This window comes from Sarcophilus harrisii, chromosome 3 (assembly GCF_902635505.1).
Source record: "Sarcophilus harrisii chromosome 3, mSarHar1.11, whole genome shotgun sequence".
NCBI lineage: Eukaryota > Metazoa > Chordata > Mammalia > Dasyuromorphia > Dasyuridae > Sarcophilus > Sarcophilus harrisii.
The window spans coordinates 172429398-172448389 of record NC_045428.1 but is presented as its reverse complement, the minus strand read 5'-3'; the positions used below and the strand labels follow the sequence as shown (position 1 = coordinate 172448389).

Genomic DNA, 18992 nt, shown 5'->3' with positions numbered 1-18992 from the left:
CCTCATTATCTCTCACTTGGGGCCTTTCACAATTGTCCCCATACATTCCAGTCCCATATGATTCCAGTGGGGATCATTTAGTTTAGCAGAATGATCTCTCCACTGTAATCCATTCTACATACCACCAGATTAATTTTTATGTACAGAGCTGATTGTATTAGATTTGCTTCATATACAGATTCAAGTATTTTACCTAGCCAAAAAAAAAAAAGGAAAATAACGTAAATGATCCCACTTAATGAATATATACTTTTAAATGAGGATTAGTGATGTCTTCATTCTACCATATAAATACTCATAATAATAGTACTTGTTCTCCTTAGAGGGATAGTGGCAGGAAGGAAGGGAGAGAGAGGGGGAAGGAAAGGAAGAAATAGGAAGAAAAGAAGGGATGAAAGGAAGGAGAAGATAAGAAAGGAAGGATATATTTATTAAATGCCTTTTAAATGAAAGGTACTATGCTAAACACTTTACAAATATTATGTTGTTTGACCCTCAAACAACTTTGTGAGGAAGGTGCTATTTTTAGAACCATTTTACAATAGAGAAAATTGAACCAGAGAGAGGTTAAGTGATTTGCACAGGGGCACATAGCTAGTATTTGAGGTAGAATTTGAACTCAGATGTTCCTGACTGTAGGCCCAATGTTCTATCCACTAGATCCAGAGAGGAGTCCTTGGCAAGAGAGGCATCTGATACCTATTTCTTATCTCCCAGCCTGCTAGATTCATCCCTGAAATTATGATACAGGTTGCTAGCTTTCTTTACCTACCTTCTAATAAACCAGAGACTATTCCTGTAAGGTGTGCTTTAAAAATAGGAAAAATTTGATGTTAGCACCTAATTCTGATATAACTTGCAGCACTGTTGTCGGTGATCAAAATTCTTTTTTTTTTTTTTTTTTTTTTTTGGAGGCTACTTTCTTTTTATTATTTTTTTATATGTAAACACATTTATATAATTTTCTTGATATACAAGAAAAATCAGATCAAAAAGGAAAGCAAATGAGTAAGAAAACAAAATGCAAATGAGCAACAATAAAAAGAGTGAGAATGTTATGTTGTGATCCACATTCAGTTCCTATAGTCCTCTCTCTGGGTGTAGATTGCTCTCTTCATTATAAGATCACTGAAACTGGCTGGCCTCAGTCATCTCACTGTTGTAAAGAGTCATGTCCATCAGAATTGATTGTCATATAATGCTGATGTTGCTGTGCTCATTTCACTTAGCATCAGTTCATGTAAGTCTCTCCAGTCTTCTCTAAAATCATCCTGCTGGTCATTTCTTACAGAACAATAATATTCCATAACATTCATATACCATAACTTATTCAGCCATTCTCCAATTGAAGGGCATCCACTCAGTCTCTAGTTTTTTGCCACTACAAAAAGGGCTGTGTGGTCAAAATTTTTCAATGGGGTTTCTTATTGACTTCCAAGAAGTCTCTCTTGCAGCTCCAAACCCTAATATGGTACTTTTCTATATTTCTCATCTGGAGTATAAATTTACTGAGGGAAAAGAACCGTATTTTACTTATCCTCGAGTCTTCTGCACTTTGTATAATTCTTTACACATGGTAGGGCACTGTTTATGAAATTTAATTTTTTGATTGGGTTACTATAGTATTGTTTGAAACTCAAATAGAAATAGTGGCTGGTAAATTCCGCATAAGGATCAATGCAAGCATTTTTTAATACCTCTGAATTTAGACTGTTAAATCTAGTTTCCTTAGAGAAAGTAAGCGACGTCTTTGACAAATTGTGTCCTATGTATAGGACACAAAATGTGACCTATTTTCATATTTGTAAAATTTTGTTACTATTCCTTTCAAGCTCAGATTTTTTGAGTGTTAATCTTTAATTTTGGAAGACAGAAACATAAGCTATGAATGAATTCTGTTGTTTTAGTCATGTTGTTTTAGTCAAATCCTGGGATTTCCTTGATAAATATACTGAAATGGTTTGCCACTTCCTTCTCTAGCTCATTTTACAAATGAGAAAACTGATACAAACAGGGTTAAGTGACTTGCCCAGGGTGACAGCTAGTAAGTGTCTGAGATCAAATTTGAACTTAGGAAGATGATGTTCTAACTTCAGGCTCTGTACTCTATTCATTTTGCTACCTAAATGTTCCTAAATGAGAGAAGTAAAATTTTTGTAAGATGTCTATCATAATGTTCTTCCATATGGGGTCCTTAAACTTTTCAATCCTTTTTGTATGTCTAAAATTTGAAATTTAACATAAAACATTATTTTCTTTATTCATGCATTCATTTATATAATACTTAGATTTCTCTTTCCCTTTATTTCTGTTAGTTTTTATTTAAGATATATAGCCTGATTATTTTCACAAGGGAAGTTGTTACTTAAGTTAAACTGATTTAAAACATAGGAATTAAAAAGGAAACACAAGATATTTCAGGATCATTGATTTAGAGCTGGAGGAAATATTAGTGGCCATCCTGTTCAGATTGCTTGTTTTCCTCATAAAGAAATTAAAGCGCAGGGAGATTGAGTAATTAAATTTGTCAGGATCACACAAGCAGGTATCAGAGTGGAATTTGAACCTACATCCTTGGACCCTGATTGTAACCTTGTTTCCCTTACATACTTCTTGCCTCATTTGAAGAGATAGGGAATGATATTTGCCATTTGTTTGAGAATATGAACTGATAGTCACCAGACAAAATTAAGAAGAAAGTGGGAACATATCAAATACAATAATATTATTTAATATGCATTTGTAAAGAAAATAAAAACAAAAGCATTGTTGGTAGAACTGTGAAGTGAATTACTTCTTTGGGAATGTGACCTATAACTTAGTAAAATGTACATACTTTTTGAACCAGCGATATCATTTTTAAGTCTATACCCCAAAGAAATTAGAAAGGAAAAGAATGACCTGTGTGTATAAAAATATTTATAATTTATAATTTATAATAATTTATAACTGCCATTACAAAAAGAAATGGCAAAGAACTGGAAATTAAAAGAGTGCTCATCAACTAAAGAATGGCAGAACAAATTATAGTGTGATGGGGGCAAGTCACTTAACCTGTTTGCTTCAGTTTCCTCATCTATAAGATAAGTTGGAGAAGGAAATGATAAACCACTCCAGTGTATTTACATGAAACAACCTAACAACAGCAAATGAATATAATAAAATTCCACTGTGTTTTAAGAAATGAAAGTTTTGGAAATTTTATTTTTATTTTATTTATTTATTTGTTTATTTATTTTGTTGCGGCAATTGGGGTTAAGTGATTTGCCCAGGGTCACACAGCTAGGAAGTGTTAAGTGTCTGAGACTAGATTTGAACTCAGGTCCTCCTGACTTCTGGGCTGATGCTCTATCCACTGCACCACCTAGCTACCCGAGTTTTGGAATTTTTTAAAAATTAAATTTTTTTATTTATTGTATGAGTATATTCTTGTGTGAAATGCACAAGAAGACATGGAAAAATCTTTTTTTTATGTTTCAAAATGTTTTAAAAAGTTTTTTTTAATATGAACTTTTAATATAAACATAGTAGAAATGTGAACATTCAAAAACAAAGACTTAAGAAGATTGTTTATGAAACAACTTCTGTTATATAGTTGCTTTAAAAAAAAAAAGCTTATGTTCAATATATTATAGAAGTAACAAATTGCTTCATTTATCTGTGTCTTCTGGACTGCTTTTCAACTGAACTCATCATTTCCTTAGTGTGAGAATCCTCTTCACCAATGCAGGTCATCACCTGTTCTGTAACTTAAGAGATGCCTATGATGTTTCTCCCTAAATTGTCTCTCATATAGACCTTATCTTCTCTAACAATCAGAAAATGAAAGTTAGTAGAACAGAAATTGCAAGTGGCATTACCAAGTAAGATTTGATCTTAATACTTAAGCTACAAATTTCTTCAACTTTACCTTCATAAACCAAATTGGTGCATATTACTATTGGCCAAAAGAACATCGGGAGGGAGGGGGGGAGGGAGGGAGGGAGAGAGAGAGAGAGAGAGAAACTTGTTCCTTTGTATTTTAGTTGGGGAAAAAAAAGAAAAAAGAATAAGGAACTTTTTTTTATATTATGCTCTAAAATAGCTCTACTGAAAATCTATGATACCTATATATATACAGAAAGAGTAGAGATAAAGCTTTGAAACTACTAGCTCTCCTTTCTAGTCTAATGATGAAAAAAAATATTCACCCCTTTTTCCTCCCTTCTTACCCTCATTTGCTTAGTAGGACATATATGAAGGGCTGTCACATGGAAAAGATAATTGACTTGATCTTAAAAAAAAAAAAAAAAGCATGTTTTTGTTCAGATATTGTCCTTCTGAACTCTTAAGAGTCTGTGATCATTTTAATAATCTAAAGTGGAAGAAGACTGATTGAGGAAAGCATATATTCAGTTACTAAGAAGGAATTTTGATTTTCTAAACACTGCCAGGGGACTCTACTGAAAACTTTTTAAGTTTTATTTCTCTGAATAGTTATAGTGGTGATTATTATTCTGTTAGGACAGAAATAAATCTGTTTGAAAAAAAGAACACTTATTTAGAAATAGTAAAAGCCAGAATTAGCATATTTGAGGACATTTTCTGTAAAACAGGGCTTCTTAAATTTTATCTACTCTCAACTTTTGATGAGAGAAATTTTTTTGGAAGCTCACATATATAAAATAGATATTCAAATAAATATTTACTGATAATAACTCATAATTTAGCAACTACCACGTTGTGTTATACAACCCTACAAGAGATCACAACCCACACTTTAAGAAGCTTTGTTGTCAAAGAAATTTAAGTAGCATAATTTTTTCTTAAATGATGAATTCCAGCTTCCTATTAAAGATGAGCTATCACCTCCATTTGAAATTAAATATGAGGATATCAGGAAGAGACCAAAAATATTAGAAAGATCAGGCTCTTAATGCAAAAGCTTAACTCTACTATGCTATAGCATATTGCTCATGAATGAGTCAATATATAATTATTTGCAACAGTAATTTCAATCAGTTGAAGCATAGTATAGCATAGAGAAGCATATGTTTTTCATTTACACTTTTACTATCTACATAGTAAATTGATTACAGGAAAGTTCATTCACAAAAAACAACAGTTTATATTTTCCCATCAGAATAATGAAACTACAAGAATATGACATATAAGGGTAAAATAGACTCAAACCTTATAGAATTTTCATCAGGCAAATTATGGCAGAACCCTAACATGGGGCTGAAAATTTGTTACAATGACCAAAAATCATAGAATCTTAAAGAGTTCAAAGGAACCCCAGAGTTGATAACTTTATGCTTATTATATTGAGAAAGGGCCCATTACATTACTTGTTAGGGTGGCCCCTTTCATATCTGGATAGACCTAATTTTTAAGAAGTTTTTTCCTTTTAATACAAAAGGTATTTTCCCACTAAATTTTCCTTTTGTGTAATTTCTGCCTATTGTCCTAAATTCTTCTCTCTGGGGCCAAAGTAAGTCAATTATCTTCAGATATTTGAAGGTGGTTATCACTTAATCAGATCTGATCAAAACCTCCTTCAAACCAATTCTCTCATGATAGGATTTTGAGATTATTTAGTATTCTGGTTGCCCCCTGCTCTCACTACTTCCCAGCCTATCAATGCTCTTCCTACCCAGGACCAAATAGTATTTCAGATGCAGTCTCATCTGCTAGAGCTCAAGAGTACCATTCTACTTCAGAACATGTACTTAACTTGAGTGACTGTACTTGCTTGAATGACTGGAAAAGTCATTTCTACTTTAAAATATGGGGTTGAAATCAGTTAATCACTAAGGTCTCTTCTAATTCTAAATCTATAATTTTCTGATTCAGAGATCTTTCTAGTCTTGGATGCTATATCTTTTTAATGCAGACTAGGTTACGTTATTTTTCTTGGATGTCATATTACTATTGAATTTGCCCATTAAAATCCACAGATTTCTTTTTGCTAATGGTGCTATTCTCTCTAATCATGTCCCACCTCTGCACCATATTCCAGTTCCATTATTGAATCCAAGTGTAAGAGTTTGAAGTTTTCAAACAAGAATTTGGAGTCAGAAGTTTCCTTATTTGGAAAATTCCGGATTAGTAACTTCCTAGTTGTCTTCCAGTTCTAAATCAAGAATGATTTGAAATTCTTTATAAATCTGTTTTAATCCATGTGTTTCGAGACTATTAAATTTTTCAGGATTTTATTCAGCCTAACAATAGGCCAACCTGTCAAAATCTTTTAGAATTATGATGTTGTTGTCCAGTGTGTTTGTTAGTTATCCCATCTTTAAATGGAATAAAAATGTTATCTTCCATGCTTTTCCCTAATCCTCATAAAAATGATAAAACATTATTAGACTGAGCAGAGATCTTTTGTTCTACTAAAGGTTTTCCACCCTTTGGGTCTCAAGTAATTCTAAATCAATCTAATTGTACTTTCTCTAACCCACTCTCCATCTTTATAATAACAGTGGCATTAAAGAGCTTGCCAAATACTTTACTAAAACTAGATAAAACAAGTTTTTAATTTGTGTTGAAGAATGTTACTCATATTGAAAGGTTATGGGGTTTTTTGGGGTAGGGGAGGGAAGTTTGGAACTCCCACCCATTCCAACTTTGTATTGAATATATGCTAAGTAAAAATTGTTGATGGGTTAAAAAAAAAAAGTAATTAAAATCCAGGATAAACATACCTACAGTATCCCCTTGATCTATAAGGAATGCTGCAAAAACAAAGAGAGAGAGAGAGAGAGAGAAGCTGTCAAAATTGAAATTAAGGTAAAGTGAGGCACAAAGTTCTGAGCACATTCAGTTTATTGGTAAGGTTAGCAATTACCCGTCTTTTGCTTCTCTGAAAGCTAAATGATCTTGAATGAAAGCTCACAGGGTAATTTTATGAGTAACAGGGGGATCATCTAAAAACTAGAAGGTACCATTATAAGTTGTGAAAACAGTGTGATTGATTACAAAACCTGCAGCATCATAGATGTACGAGACAGTATGATTGACTAGAAATTTGGAGTATAGAGCTCGCAACAACCCCTTCTTCCATTTGTACCTGTGGAATGCTCACGATAGTGTCCATCTGCATGATTAGTGTCACAGAGATAACAAATCAAACTCTTGAAGGACTGCCAGTGTTACTGCAATAAAGACTATCTTCCCTGGCAACCACCTGAATCCTTCAAGAATAACAGTTTTCCTTGACACAAGAATAGAAGAGTGATTAGCAGGAGATCTGAACCTCTAAACTTAGCTTAGAGATTATGAGTGATTTACAGGAAAGCTGAACTTTGAAACTCAACTTGGAGACAAATGAAACGTGACAGATAATTACATAAAATGTTGGTAGTGATACCAAATGAAATCAATTACAAAAGAGAATCAATTTGATTTTCTCAATTTTCAGAGCTTAATATTTATTCTTGAGAAAGCCATGCTCATTCTTTGTAATCATTGCTTCCCCTTTTAGCTTTTCCCTGACATCCCTTTTAATGACAGACTCTAAATTGTTCCCAGATAATTAGATACTGAACAATTAAATGATAGGCCAATATTTCATATGCTCATTCAGATTGTATAATATTATAAATGAAGAAATTGGGTTTAATGTGCATTGGCTCAAGAGTAGATGCTAATAATGGTTTCCTTTCTTCTAAAAGTAGAGAAAAACTGTTCATTGAGTGAATTAGATAGTTGGGTTCCTATTAATAAAGGCTTTACTCTCAGTTGTAAATAGTGCTTGAGTTTTAAAGAATAGATGTAAATGTATAAGAGATCTTGCTATCATAATAAAGATAGCTGTTTTCATTTCAAACACTGTTTATTCTTTTCTGGTACAACTCTGCCAGATAAATGGTATGATTTAAAAACAACACTTCAGAATTTGGAGGGAACAAGAAAAAGGAAAACTAAGGCAGAGATGAAAATCAGAAAAGTAGCTCAGATTGTACTTTGCATAAAATATAATAAATTTGCCTTGTGCCTAGATGTTATCTTTGGGGAGAGGGTTGCTGAAAATTTTTAAGAAAAAAATATAGAGATGACTTTTCTAATCCCTTTAATACTGTTTAAATATAATAGTCAAAACAAAAAGAATAGAAAAGCCCCTCCTACTGATATAGCTCCCATATTAACCTTCAAACAATTTTTACCCGATAGCTCTTACTCATTATTTTATCAAGAATTTCTACCTTGTCATTTTCTTCATCCCTAGTTGTTATCTTTTTGCTATAGCTCTTTATCTGCTCTTGGAACTGCATCCTTTATTCTTGCCAGTTTTCCCCTTTTGAGTCGCTGGCCCATGTCATAAGAGTCACAGAGAGAATTGAGAGTGGAAGGACAGAATATCAAAGGAAATGAATACTGAAAGAAAAGTTAGAAGTAAATGACATCTAAATTCAGTCCCTGATCTCCTGCCCCATTTTACTACTGAGGAAACTGAGATCCAGAGATGTTAAGATGAACTTGCCCTAAGTCACAAAGACTTTTATTGATGTCTCAACTTCTACCACCAAAGAAAATATACTAGAAGTATTCCACTTGAAATTTTGAATTCATTTTTCCCACAAAAATATTGATAAAATGTTGGTTAGTTTCATAATTAGACTTTTGTGGGTTGTCCTTGTATCCTATACACTATTTAAAACAATTTCATTAGGAAAATCTATTCTGAGTTTCAAATAACTAAAAAATGAACCTCTTTTAACACAACCTGTTATTGTTAGTAACTGCCTAAAATTAAGTAACAAAAAAATTTAGAATAGGTATTAAAGGTGAAAGTTTATTAATTAATCAATATTAATTAAAATTATCAGTTTTTGAACTCAAAGGATTATGTAGTTAATTAGAGATGACAGAGAGAGTTGAAGCTTAGGAAATTGTTAGGAAATTGTTTGTTTGAAAATCTAAATTATAGTTTGTGGGTGGAGAGAAAAATGATTTAGTCATTAGAATTACATGTGATGAAATAATAAGATCATTAGATTTAGGTTTACATTTTGACAAGCATCTATAAAATTCTAAAACTTTGCAGTGTGGTTGAACATTTTTTCTCCCCTTAATATTCCTTAATTCACGTTTTCATGTAGTCTTGCTTGACAGATGTTATTGTTCAGTTTCTAATGTTGGAATTTTTCATCTAAATTTAAATTTTTGCTAGCTTCCCCCTGGAGCAAGTAGTTTAAGCACCATTTTCCTGTAATTGTATCTCAGAACACAATAAAATCATTCCCTCTGTTGCCAGCTTTCCAAGTAGTATATCTGCTCATGCTTAGTTCAAGAATGATAAAATTATGGAAGGATTAACTCAGTGTGGAAGCTTAGATGAGCTTGTGGGCTGGAGGAGCATATAAGGGGTGATGACTTGAAACAGTACAGAGTGGTCTTTTGGCACTCTGAGAGCTCTTGCATTAGTCAAGGAAGTAGGTCATTATTTTCAAGTTAGTACAATAGTGACTCCAAGCAGCAGATTTCTTTTACACCTTGTGTTGCAGTCTGGCTGATTAGTAGTATAGCACTTGGGTTTTTTTTTGTTTTGTTTTGTTTTGTTTTTTCTTTTCTTTTTGAATTAACTATTTGAATGTACCAGATTAGCACAGCCATTAAACAGAAGTAAATTTGGGTAATATACTCTAAAAATTATGATGTGGATATTTCTAAGAATAAAAAAGTTAATAAACAACAAAGATAAAGCCCTTTTTCTGGCTTTCCTATTTTAGTTTTCTTTATATGGGACCCTTTCTGAAATTAATTTAGACAGAGCTTTTCTATTTTCTTTGCATCTTGTTGCTATTATCTTCTTGCTTCCAGGGGGAAACTGACAATGTGTTTGCATCTTAGGATGGTGTCCACTGAATACGTTAAAGTAGTACAACTTGAAGGATGTTGGGCAAACTATCAAAAATAAGGCACAATTTAATGTTATAACCTCAATACCCAGAATTCTTTTCCCCCATCTCTTGATATACCAAAAGAGTACAATAGGAGATTTTAACCTGGAATCCTCAGATACCTAAGAGGTCTACTGATAAGTTTCAGGCAGGTTAGTGAATTTGAACAGAAAAAAATCCTCACACCTGTGTGTGTTCATTAACTTTTGGTTTTCTGAGTTCAAATCCAGACACTTTCTAACTGAGTAATAATATGCCTCAATTTCACATCTATAAAGTGTGCTGGAGAAGGAAATGGCAAGCTATTCCAGTATCTTTGCCAAGGAAACCCCAAATAGGGTCATAAAGAATAGGCTATAACTGAAAACAACAAAATGTATTTTGCATTTAAAATAGGAAGGGATATACAGTTCAGTCACCAGTTCCTAGCTAGTGCCTCAAAAGATGTTTTTCTATCAAAGTTTGGCTTAAAGTCCAGTGCTGACATAGGAAGCCACTCTGGTAAGGTAGCAAAGAAGGACACATGTCTCAAAAATCTAACTCACATCGTGGTTGGAAATTTTTAACACCAATTTTATTCCTTAAGAACCTAATGCATTCTTAACGAGGTCCAGTTTAATACATCACTGAAGAAGATAGATATTACCTGGAAGTACATTAGATAACTTTAGCAGAGGTTAATTTATTTGAAGATTCATTAGCACTTCCTATCTTCTGGTGGAGAATAAAGATAACACAGCAGGTAAGTGTGAATGGGGAGAAAATTTTTAGTGTTCACTTAGAAGTTAGAAGCATCAAGTCACTGCCTAGTTGGAAGATGGTGCTGTTCTTCAAGACCTGAGTATTTATGTTAGGCAGCATGAGGGTACCAAGTATCTTGAAGAATAACATACTAATTGTATATATGTTATTAGACTCAGTGGATGATTTGGTTAATTTTGCTAAGCTCATTTTTTTCTTCTTTAGTTTTTGTCATAAAGGAAAGCCTTTGAGGGTAAAAAGGATTATGTTTGAAAATTAAGGAGACATTAAAACACATTATTTATATTAAAGACAAAAAATAAGTATATAATCAGAATAAGAATTAATTCAAAATTTTCTAGAATTTGGAAGAGGGAGCTTACTGGTCATATAGCCCAGTCTTACAACTATGCCAGAGTATTAAAGACATTCTGTGAGTTCATATTTAGTATACCTGAGGGATGTAGAAAGTTTCTTCAGATGACTTATTTTTTCAGTAAATCAAACTTACTTTTCTCTATTTTTATTGGATTTTTTTGACAGAAATTTTGCAGATTTCCAAAGTTAATGACAATGTTGTTGTTGGTATTTAATTATTTCAGTCATGCCTGACTCTTTGTGACCCTGTTTGGAATTTTCAGACACTGTAGTGGTTTGCCATTTCCTTCTTCACTCATTTTATAGATGAGGAAACTGAGACAAAAAAGGTCACATAGCTAATAAGCATTTGCTTATTCTCCTTTTACATTTTTTTTTTTTTTTTGGTATTACCAGTAACTGCAGATTTCTGAAGTGAATGAATTATAAATCAGCATTAATTAAGCCATCTGTTGAAATATAGTTTTGGACAACCATGTTAATATTTCCTGATGGTAATCATGAGGTCTTCTAGTCACACATGGCCAGTCTATTTCTTTGCATTGCTTTTGTTAAGTTGACAGTGAAGTTTGTTATAAGCCAAAAATGCTTCCCATTTTATATTTTGAAAATATTTGGTTTTATTGCTAAATATATATATTATCACTAAGCTTTTTCCCTTTGTTTCTGACAGGACTGGGTAAGACAAAAAGAAAGACAAGCACAAGAGATGCCTCTCCCACCCCTAGTACAGATGCAGAGTATCCATCTAATGGAAGTACTGCAGACAGGATTTATGACCTCAACATCCCAGCCTATGTTAAATTCGCATATGTTGCAGAGAGGGAGGATGAACTCTCCCTAGTGAAAGGATCCCGGGTCATCGTGATGGAAAAGTGTAGTGATGGCTGGTGGCGAGGTAGCTACAATGGACAGATCGGCTGGTTTCCTTCTAACTATGTTGTAGAGGAACTTGAAGAAGCAACAGCTGATTCCCCGAGTTTTCTCAGTTTAAGAAAAGGAGCATCAATGAGTAATGGCCAGAGTATGAAAGTGCTCCATATTGTTCAAACACTCTATCCTTTCAGTTCTGTTACAGAGGAGGAGCTCAACTTTGAAAAAGGGGAAACAATGGAAGTTATTGAAAAACCTGAAAATGACCCAGAATGGTGGAAATGTAAAAATTCCCGAGGGCAAATTGGCCTTGTTCCTAAAAACTATGTAGTCATCCTAAGTGATGGTCCTGCCATGAACACTTCGCATCCACCTCAGATAAGCTATACGGGGCCATCTTCTACGGGACGTTTTGCTGGAAGAGAGTGGTATTATGGGAATGTTACACGACATCAGGCTGAATGTGCCCTTAATGAACGAGGTGTTGAAGGTGACTTCCTTATTAGAGATAGTGAATCTTCGGTAAGTACTATTCAGTTTCCAAATCTTCATCTTGCTAATTTTATTGTTTCTTTTGTTTGTTTGTCTTTTATGGACTAAAAAAAAAAACATGAGAATTAAATATTTGACTACTTCAAAAGAGCTATGATATTTGTTGTCCTGAATCTACCTCCACTGACACAAAAAGCTGACCTTCTGGGACTCAGTGGACAGTATACTGTTTGAAGAAAGAAATTCTTGCTAAAAAGAATTTCTTGGGGCAGCTAGGTGGCACAGTGGATAGAGTACCAGCCCTGAAGTCAAAAGGACCTGCATTCAAATGTGGCCTTAGATACTTAACACTTCTTAGCTGTGTGACCCTGGGCAAGTCACTTAACCCCAATTGCCTCAGGAAAAAAAGAAAAGAAAAGAATTTCTTATTTGGAGACTGATCTTCTGAGTATGAGTCTCTCCATACTTAACTATTGCTGCTCTTTGAACAGAAGATAAATAGCATGCCATCTCACCTATACTTGAAAGCTTAAAAAAAAAATTATATTATTAAAGGTTTTAAAAATAGATATTTAAATACATAAAATTGAAAATGGTCATACATAAAATTGCATATTACTTACAATTTTTTGAAGTGTATATTAACTTGAACAAAAACTGATCCCTCTCAAACCCTTTTAGCTTGGTAAGTGTTGCAGGTTTGTATTTTGCTGGCATAGTGTTTTGGGGTGTAAAGTCACCTCCATAATACAGTGAGGCATTGCTGGGATTTCATTTCATTTCTTCGTGGTGTGGAAGGAAAGGCAAACACATATGAATTGTGTTAGTAGCAGCATATGAGAGTATGTGACACATTTTTGAGCTTCTCTTTTAGGGAGAAAGTACAGAAACTGATGTTAACTGTTTCAAAAATTGTTTACTCGAGTACTAAAGGAATTCACTTACTTGCTGTTATAATTTATGCTTATTTCATTCTTTCCTGCCAGAACACCTTCCTCCTCCTTGGAGGTAAGGTGAATGAGAAACTTGAGTTTATTATTTATGGATAACTAAAGTATTTATTAGGTTTATTATCTGTTTTCAGTCATTTTTCTACTATGTAGATACAAATAAAGTTGCTTTTCATTGTTGACATCATAAAGTTGCTCTTCTGTGAATAATTTTTTTACCCATTCATTAATACATTATTTCCTCTATGTTAAAGGTATGAGTACTTCACTGTTAATAGTTGTGCTTTCTGAAGTGCTATTGATTTTTCTTTTTTTAAATAGTTATTCATTTTTGAATAGCTTTTCAAGAATGTAAGAGTATTACTAAAATAATTGTGGCTCTTTTAAGTGATCAGAAGTAAGTTAGTGATATTAATACCACATTTAGCAGTTCAATTATGTTTCAGATATATCCAAATCTTTCTACCTCCCTTTGGAATTGTCTAGTGAAAATACTGGAGTGGTTTACCATTTCCTTTTCTAGATCATTTTACAGATGAGGAAATTGAGGCAAAGAGGGTTAAGTAACTTGTCTCAGATCACATAGCTAGAAAGTGTCTGAGGCTGAATTTGAGCTCAGAAAGATAAAGCTTTCTTACTTTGGTTCCAGTGTGCTATTCAGTGCCATCCAGCTGTCCCATCAATACCACATGAATTGCTTAAATTTATCCTTGTGAGGAGGCCAGTATTATGTAAGCAAAATTTCTTCATTTACTGTATAAAAGATTATCTTCGCTAGTTTTCATAAGTTTCATTTTTTTCTAGCTCTAGCTTGGACATCTATATAATTAAAGACCCTCCCAAAAAATGTTGACTATAAGAGTATAACATAATTTCCCTTGTTTGTTCATTGTATTGATTCTAAATTTCATTCAATCTATTGATTTTTAAATTGTAGAACATACTACTTTTTAAACTTCTGTTTTGTTCTTTTATTTCTTACTATGAAAATATTAATGCCTCTGTGAATCAAATGATTATATATTTAATATTTCACATTTCTAATCATGGATTTGAAAGTAGAGAAGTTTCATTACTTCAGATAGTTATTAAAATGAGATTTTTTGCATCTTCAAGGCATTAGAAGGATATCATCATGGTAGAAATTGCAATTGTTTATAATGAGAACTTTATGGAACTGGAAAAATCTTTTTTTTTTTTTTTTTCTTTTCTTTTTTTGCTTGGGCAAGCAAGCATAGAGTATGTCTAAGCATACTACCTCTGCGATTTTTTTTTTTTATCATGTCCAATATTCTTTCGGATAGGTCATTGCATTAAATCATTCTCAGGGGTTGTTTGTAAGTTCTGTTTATAGCTTCTTTAATATGTTCATATCTTCACAAAAAATCATATATATATATATATATATATATATATATCAGAACTTTTAGCCTCTTAGAAGTGAAACTAAGAAAAATACTGAAACCCATTATGGCATAATACCTAATTTATCCCAATTTATTATTTTGGGGGAGGAATTTAGCCTATTCTAGAAGCTTACCCAGTAGAAAAATCTCTTTTTCACTGCATGGAGAGGCACTGGAAAGAGCATTGAACTTGGAGTCAGCAAAGATCCAGATTCAAATTCAACCACTGATAGGAGATATGTGACTGTGGGCAAAGCATTTAACTGTGCTGACCCTCAGTTTCCTCTTCTATAAAATGGTGCTAAAACTGCTGGGGCTTACTTTTCAGAGGTGTTGTAACAGTCTATTAAGGGGTAAAGTGCTTCAACAACAAACAGCAACAACCAAAAAAACCCTAAGAACAGAATTGCAGTTAAATAAAAAGAGGTTAACAAGTTGATCAGAGTGAGATTTTAAAAGATGTCTCTACCTTGGTGAGTCCAGGATTCTGAGGCTTAGTTTTTTGAGTTCAGAAACCTGATTTTATGAGTTTACACAGAGTTATAATAAGGATCTGAGAAACATTCACACCCACCAAACTCAGAAAAAGAAGGATTTAAATCCAGTTTCCAGGTTGGAAATTCATAATGGGGGCAGCTAGTTGGTGTAGTGAATAGAGCACCAGCCCTGAAGTCAGGAGAAGTTGAGTTTAAATCTGGCCTCAGACACTTAACACTTTCTGGCTGTGTGACCCTGGGCAAGTCACTTAACCCCAATCGCCTCAGCAAAAAATAAAAATAAAAATTAGTAATGATGGGAGGAAGGAAGGAAAGAAGACAACAAGCATGTGTCAGGCACTGAATTAAGTGCTTTACAAATATTACCTCATTTTGATCAACTTTGTTAGACTTAGCTTTCCTTAGCACATAAGCACTTAACTGTGTATTTCAGGATTGTTGTAACAAATCCTAAATGTATTCTATAGTCACTCAAGAGTTTGACTTAACTAGCTGCATAGGGAAAAAGAAAAGTGAATGAAGAATGTTTATTGTACATATGTTGTATACTATAGGTTAGACATTGAGTGTGTGTGTGTAAAGAGAGAGGAAAGAAAGACATGGACAGTGGGCCAGATCTAGAATTGAACAGAAAAAAGATCACAGAAGATTGCTTTTATGAAATTGCATAGCTGTGTTAATGGTCCCGAGTTTTTCCTTGAAATAGACCCATCTCTTTGATATCATTCCTGTAATGGTGTTATGAAGCATAATTCCAGTCTCTGGTGAAATGAAATTAAGGATTGGCTAAAAGATAATGAAATGGTACTTGGCAGACAAGAATGATCTAGTACATTGCAAATTAGGACCTGTACCAGGGATTAGCATAGAGCACAGAGGTATCAGACCTACAGCCTGAGGGTTGCATCTTCTCAGTGCTATCTAAATCCAATTAGAATGTAATTGGGAATGTTTTTAACAAAATAAATAAAAATGCAAAGACCATAGATATGTTAAGTAATTTTTCAAAAATTAATATACAATTCTCAGGAATCCTTATATATGGTTTAGTGGCCCCTGATTCTCATTCTCTCTCCTCTCCTTTCTCTCTCTCTCTCTCTCTCTCTCTCTCTCTCCTTTTTTTTTTATTAAAACTTTTTTATTTTTCAAAACATATGCGTGGATAATTCTTCAGCATTAGTCCTTGCAAAATCTTGGGTTCCAATTTTCCTTTCTCCCATGCCCTCCCTTAGATGGCAAGTAGTCCAATATATGTTAAACATGATAGAAATATATGTTAAATGCAATATATGCATACATATGTATACAATTATCATGCTGCACAAGAGAAAAAGTGAAGCAAAAAAAAAAAAAAAGTAAGCAAACAACCACAAAAAGAGTGAAAATTCTATGTTGTGAACCACACTCAGCTCCCACGGTCCTCTCCCTGGATGTAGATGGCTCTCTTCATCACTGAACAATTGGAACTGGTTTGAATTGTCTCATTGTTGAAGAGAATCATGTCCAGCAGAATTGGTTATCTTATAATCTTGATGCTGCTGTTTATAATGATCTCCTTGTTCTGCTCATTTCACTGAGCACCATCTCATGTAAGTCTCTCCACTTTCTGAACTTAAAATCTATTAGATCTTGCTTTATCTAATATCAGTTACTTCATAATGTTCTTGAAGAGAAACTTCGGAGAAAGCTTATGCCCTGCTTGAAATCTGGGAAGCTACTTCATTTCAGTAATACATAGAAAATGCGTAGAAGAAAAATCTTCTGCATGTAGCTAACAATCAATTTCATGTTGATTTTCATTTATATGCTTTTATTTCAAAGTACAAATGAAAATTCCTTGAGGGCAAGGGTTGTTTCATTTTTGTCAGCACTGAGCATGGTATTCAGCGTATCATGGGCATTTAAAATAAATTCAACTTAGTTTGTTGTTGCATTGGTTCTGTCATTGTGAAGACTGGAAAACACAAGCATCCTATCCTTCCAGAAGGCCATAGTTGTATTGATTTGAATTAGAGCCTAAATATAGAAGTCAAGACCTTGTGATCCTTCCTCAAAGAAAAATATAACAGAAAGGAAAGGAATTGAGTGGATAGATGAGTTTTAAACTCTTGACTTGAAATTTCCATAGCTTTCTCTCTATACTATGCTGTTAATAAATTGTTCTAGTTGGGGGATTTTTGTAATAAGTGTGTACCAACTCATCCCTTGGAGAATCTCCCTAGGTCAATGAAATTTAACCCTGGACAAACAAAAGTGTTTGGAGAAGTACTTTCCTGCTTATTTTACTAAACAACATACAATATACACCACAACCCTTTCTTAACAACTAAGAGGTAGCATTATGAGCTCCGCTATTGTAGTAGGCTGTAGTACAGTGATGCCCTGGAGAGGAATGGAAGTGAATAGGACTTAACCTTAGCTTGCCTTTCACTAAGTGTTCACGCCTCCCTTTTTGTAGTTGGTAGATCTGTAGTGTGTAGCACAGTGATGCCTACAGGCACTACTGGGTGGCAGGACTGTTTAATCTCTCTGTTACCTTCCTCTCACAGCAGTCTAGGTAGTCACTCATCTGCTGTTCCCTGATCCATGATTCTGCTTCTGCTGTTTTCAGCTTTCTTCCTTGTGTACTCTTTATTTCTTGTTTTCTTTTACCTTTCCCTCTTGATTTCTCTCACCTTTTCTTACCTTTCATGTGAGGAGGGCCTTCTTTTTATAACCATAGCCACTTTTTTTTTTTTTTGGTTTTGGTATCCCCAGCCTTAACATATGCTTTACACATAGTATATGCTTATTTGGTTTGGATTTGAGGGAAGGAATAGATAGTGCCCTGGCATTTTGAAATTCATAACATAATTAACACAATTGTCTTTAAATAAATGAATCTTAGACTAAATTATTTGAAGTTCCATAAATTGCTTACTTAATTATTCTTTCTTTAGCGTTGTATACATGACAACTGCAGTGTTTAAATTATTTTCTGCTTTTTTCTATGTCCTCCATTTAATCTTAAAATACTTGTAGCTTAAAATATAATCATTATAAAAATAAAATATTATCATTAACATACATGCAATAAAGCCATGAACACACAGTATTTAATATTTTCAATATTGCAGTAGGGAGCAAATTTATATAAAACAATTGGTTTCCCACTTACACAACTATATAAAATTGTTTATTCCAGTTGTTTGACACATTTGCCACATTTGGCATGTGATATATTTCATATATTCCTTGATGGAGTATATATGAGCAGAATATTTTATCTAAAAAAAAATCAAAACAGCCTAACTTTGGAAGACATCCCTAAAGCTAACCTTTGTATGAGTCTAAGTGTTAAAAAATTATTCCTTCCATTAAGCCTAAATATGTAACATGTAATATCAACCCCTTGTTGCAGGGAATGCTGTCAGAGCCCAAGCACAGCAAGGGGGGTGGGTGTGTGTGTGGGTGTGTGTGGGTGTGTGTGGGTGTGTGTGTGTGTGTGTAGGGAGAGAGGGAGAGGGAGGGGGCATGAGATTGTATTTTTTTCCCCTCATTTTCTTCTTCCCCCTAATTATCTTGGAAAAGAGGGTAATATTACCTATAAGAATATCTTTTGTTTAACTTTTAAGTGGTTATTATGTTTTAATAGAAGAGATTATATAAGAAAACTGAACTCACAGAGAGAACTTTATTAATGCAAATTTTAGAGCTAAGGCATTGAGTGTTTATATATTCGAACCTTTCTTCACTTGTACAAGAAAATTATTTTACCAGTGCAAAGGAATA

General features: G+C 33.6%; 1 protein-coding gene across 2 annotated transcripts in view; it reads left to right on the top strand.

Annotated features, from left to right (window-relative positions):
- The window catches only part of NCK2 (NCK adaptor protein 2), an 83082-nt gene that overhangs the window by 44118 nt on the left and 19972 nt on the right, over nt 1-18992 (top strand). For both annotated transcript variants that reach the window (XM_031958790.1, XM_003765688.4), the window contains exon 3: nt 11677-12398. In XM_031958790.1, coding sequence (XP_031814650.1) covers nt 11677-12398 — 722 coding nt within the window. The remainder of the gene's footprint in view (nt 1-11676; nt 12399-18992) is intronic.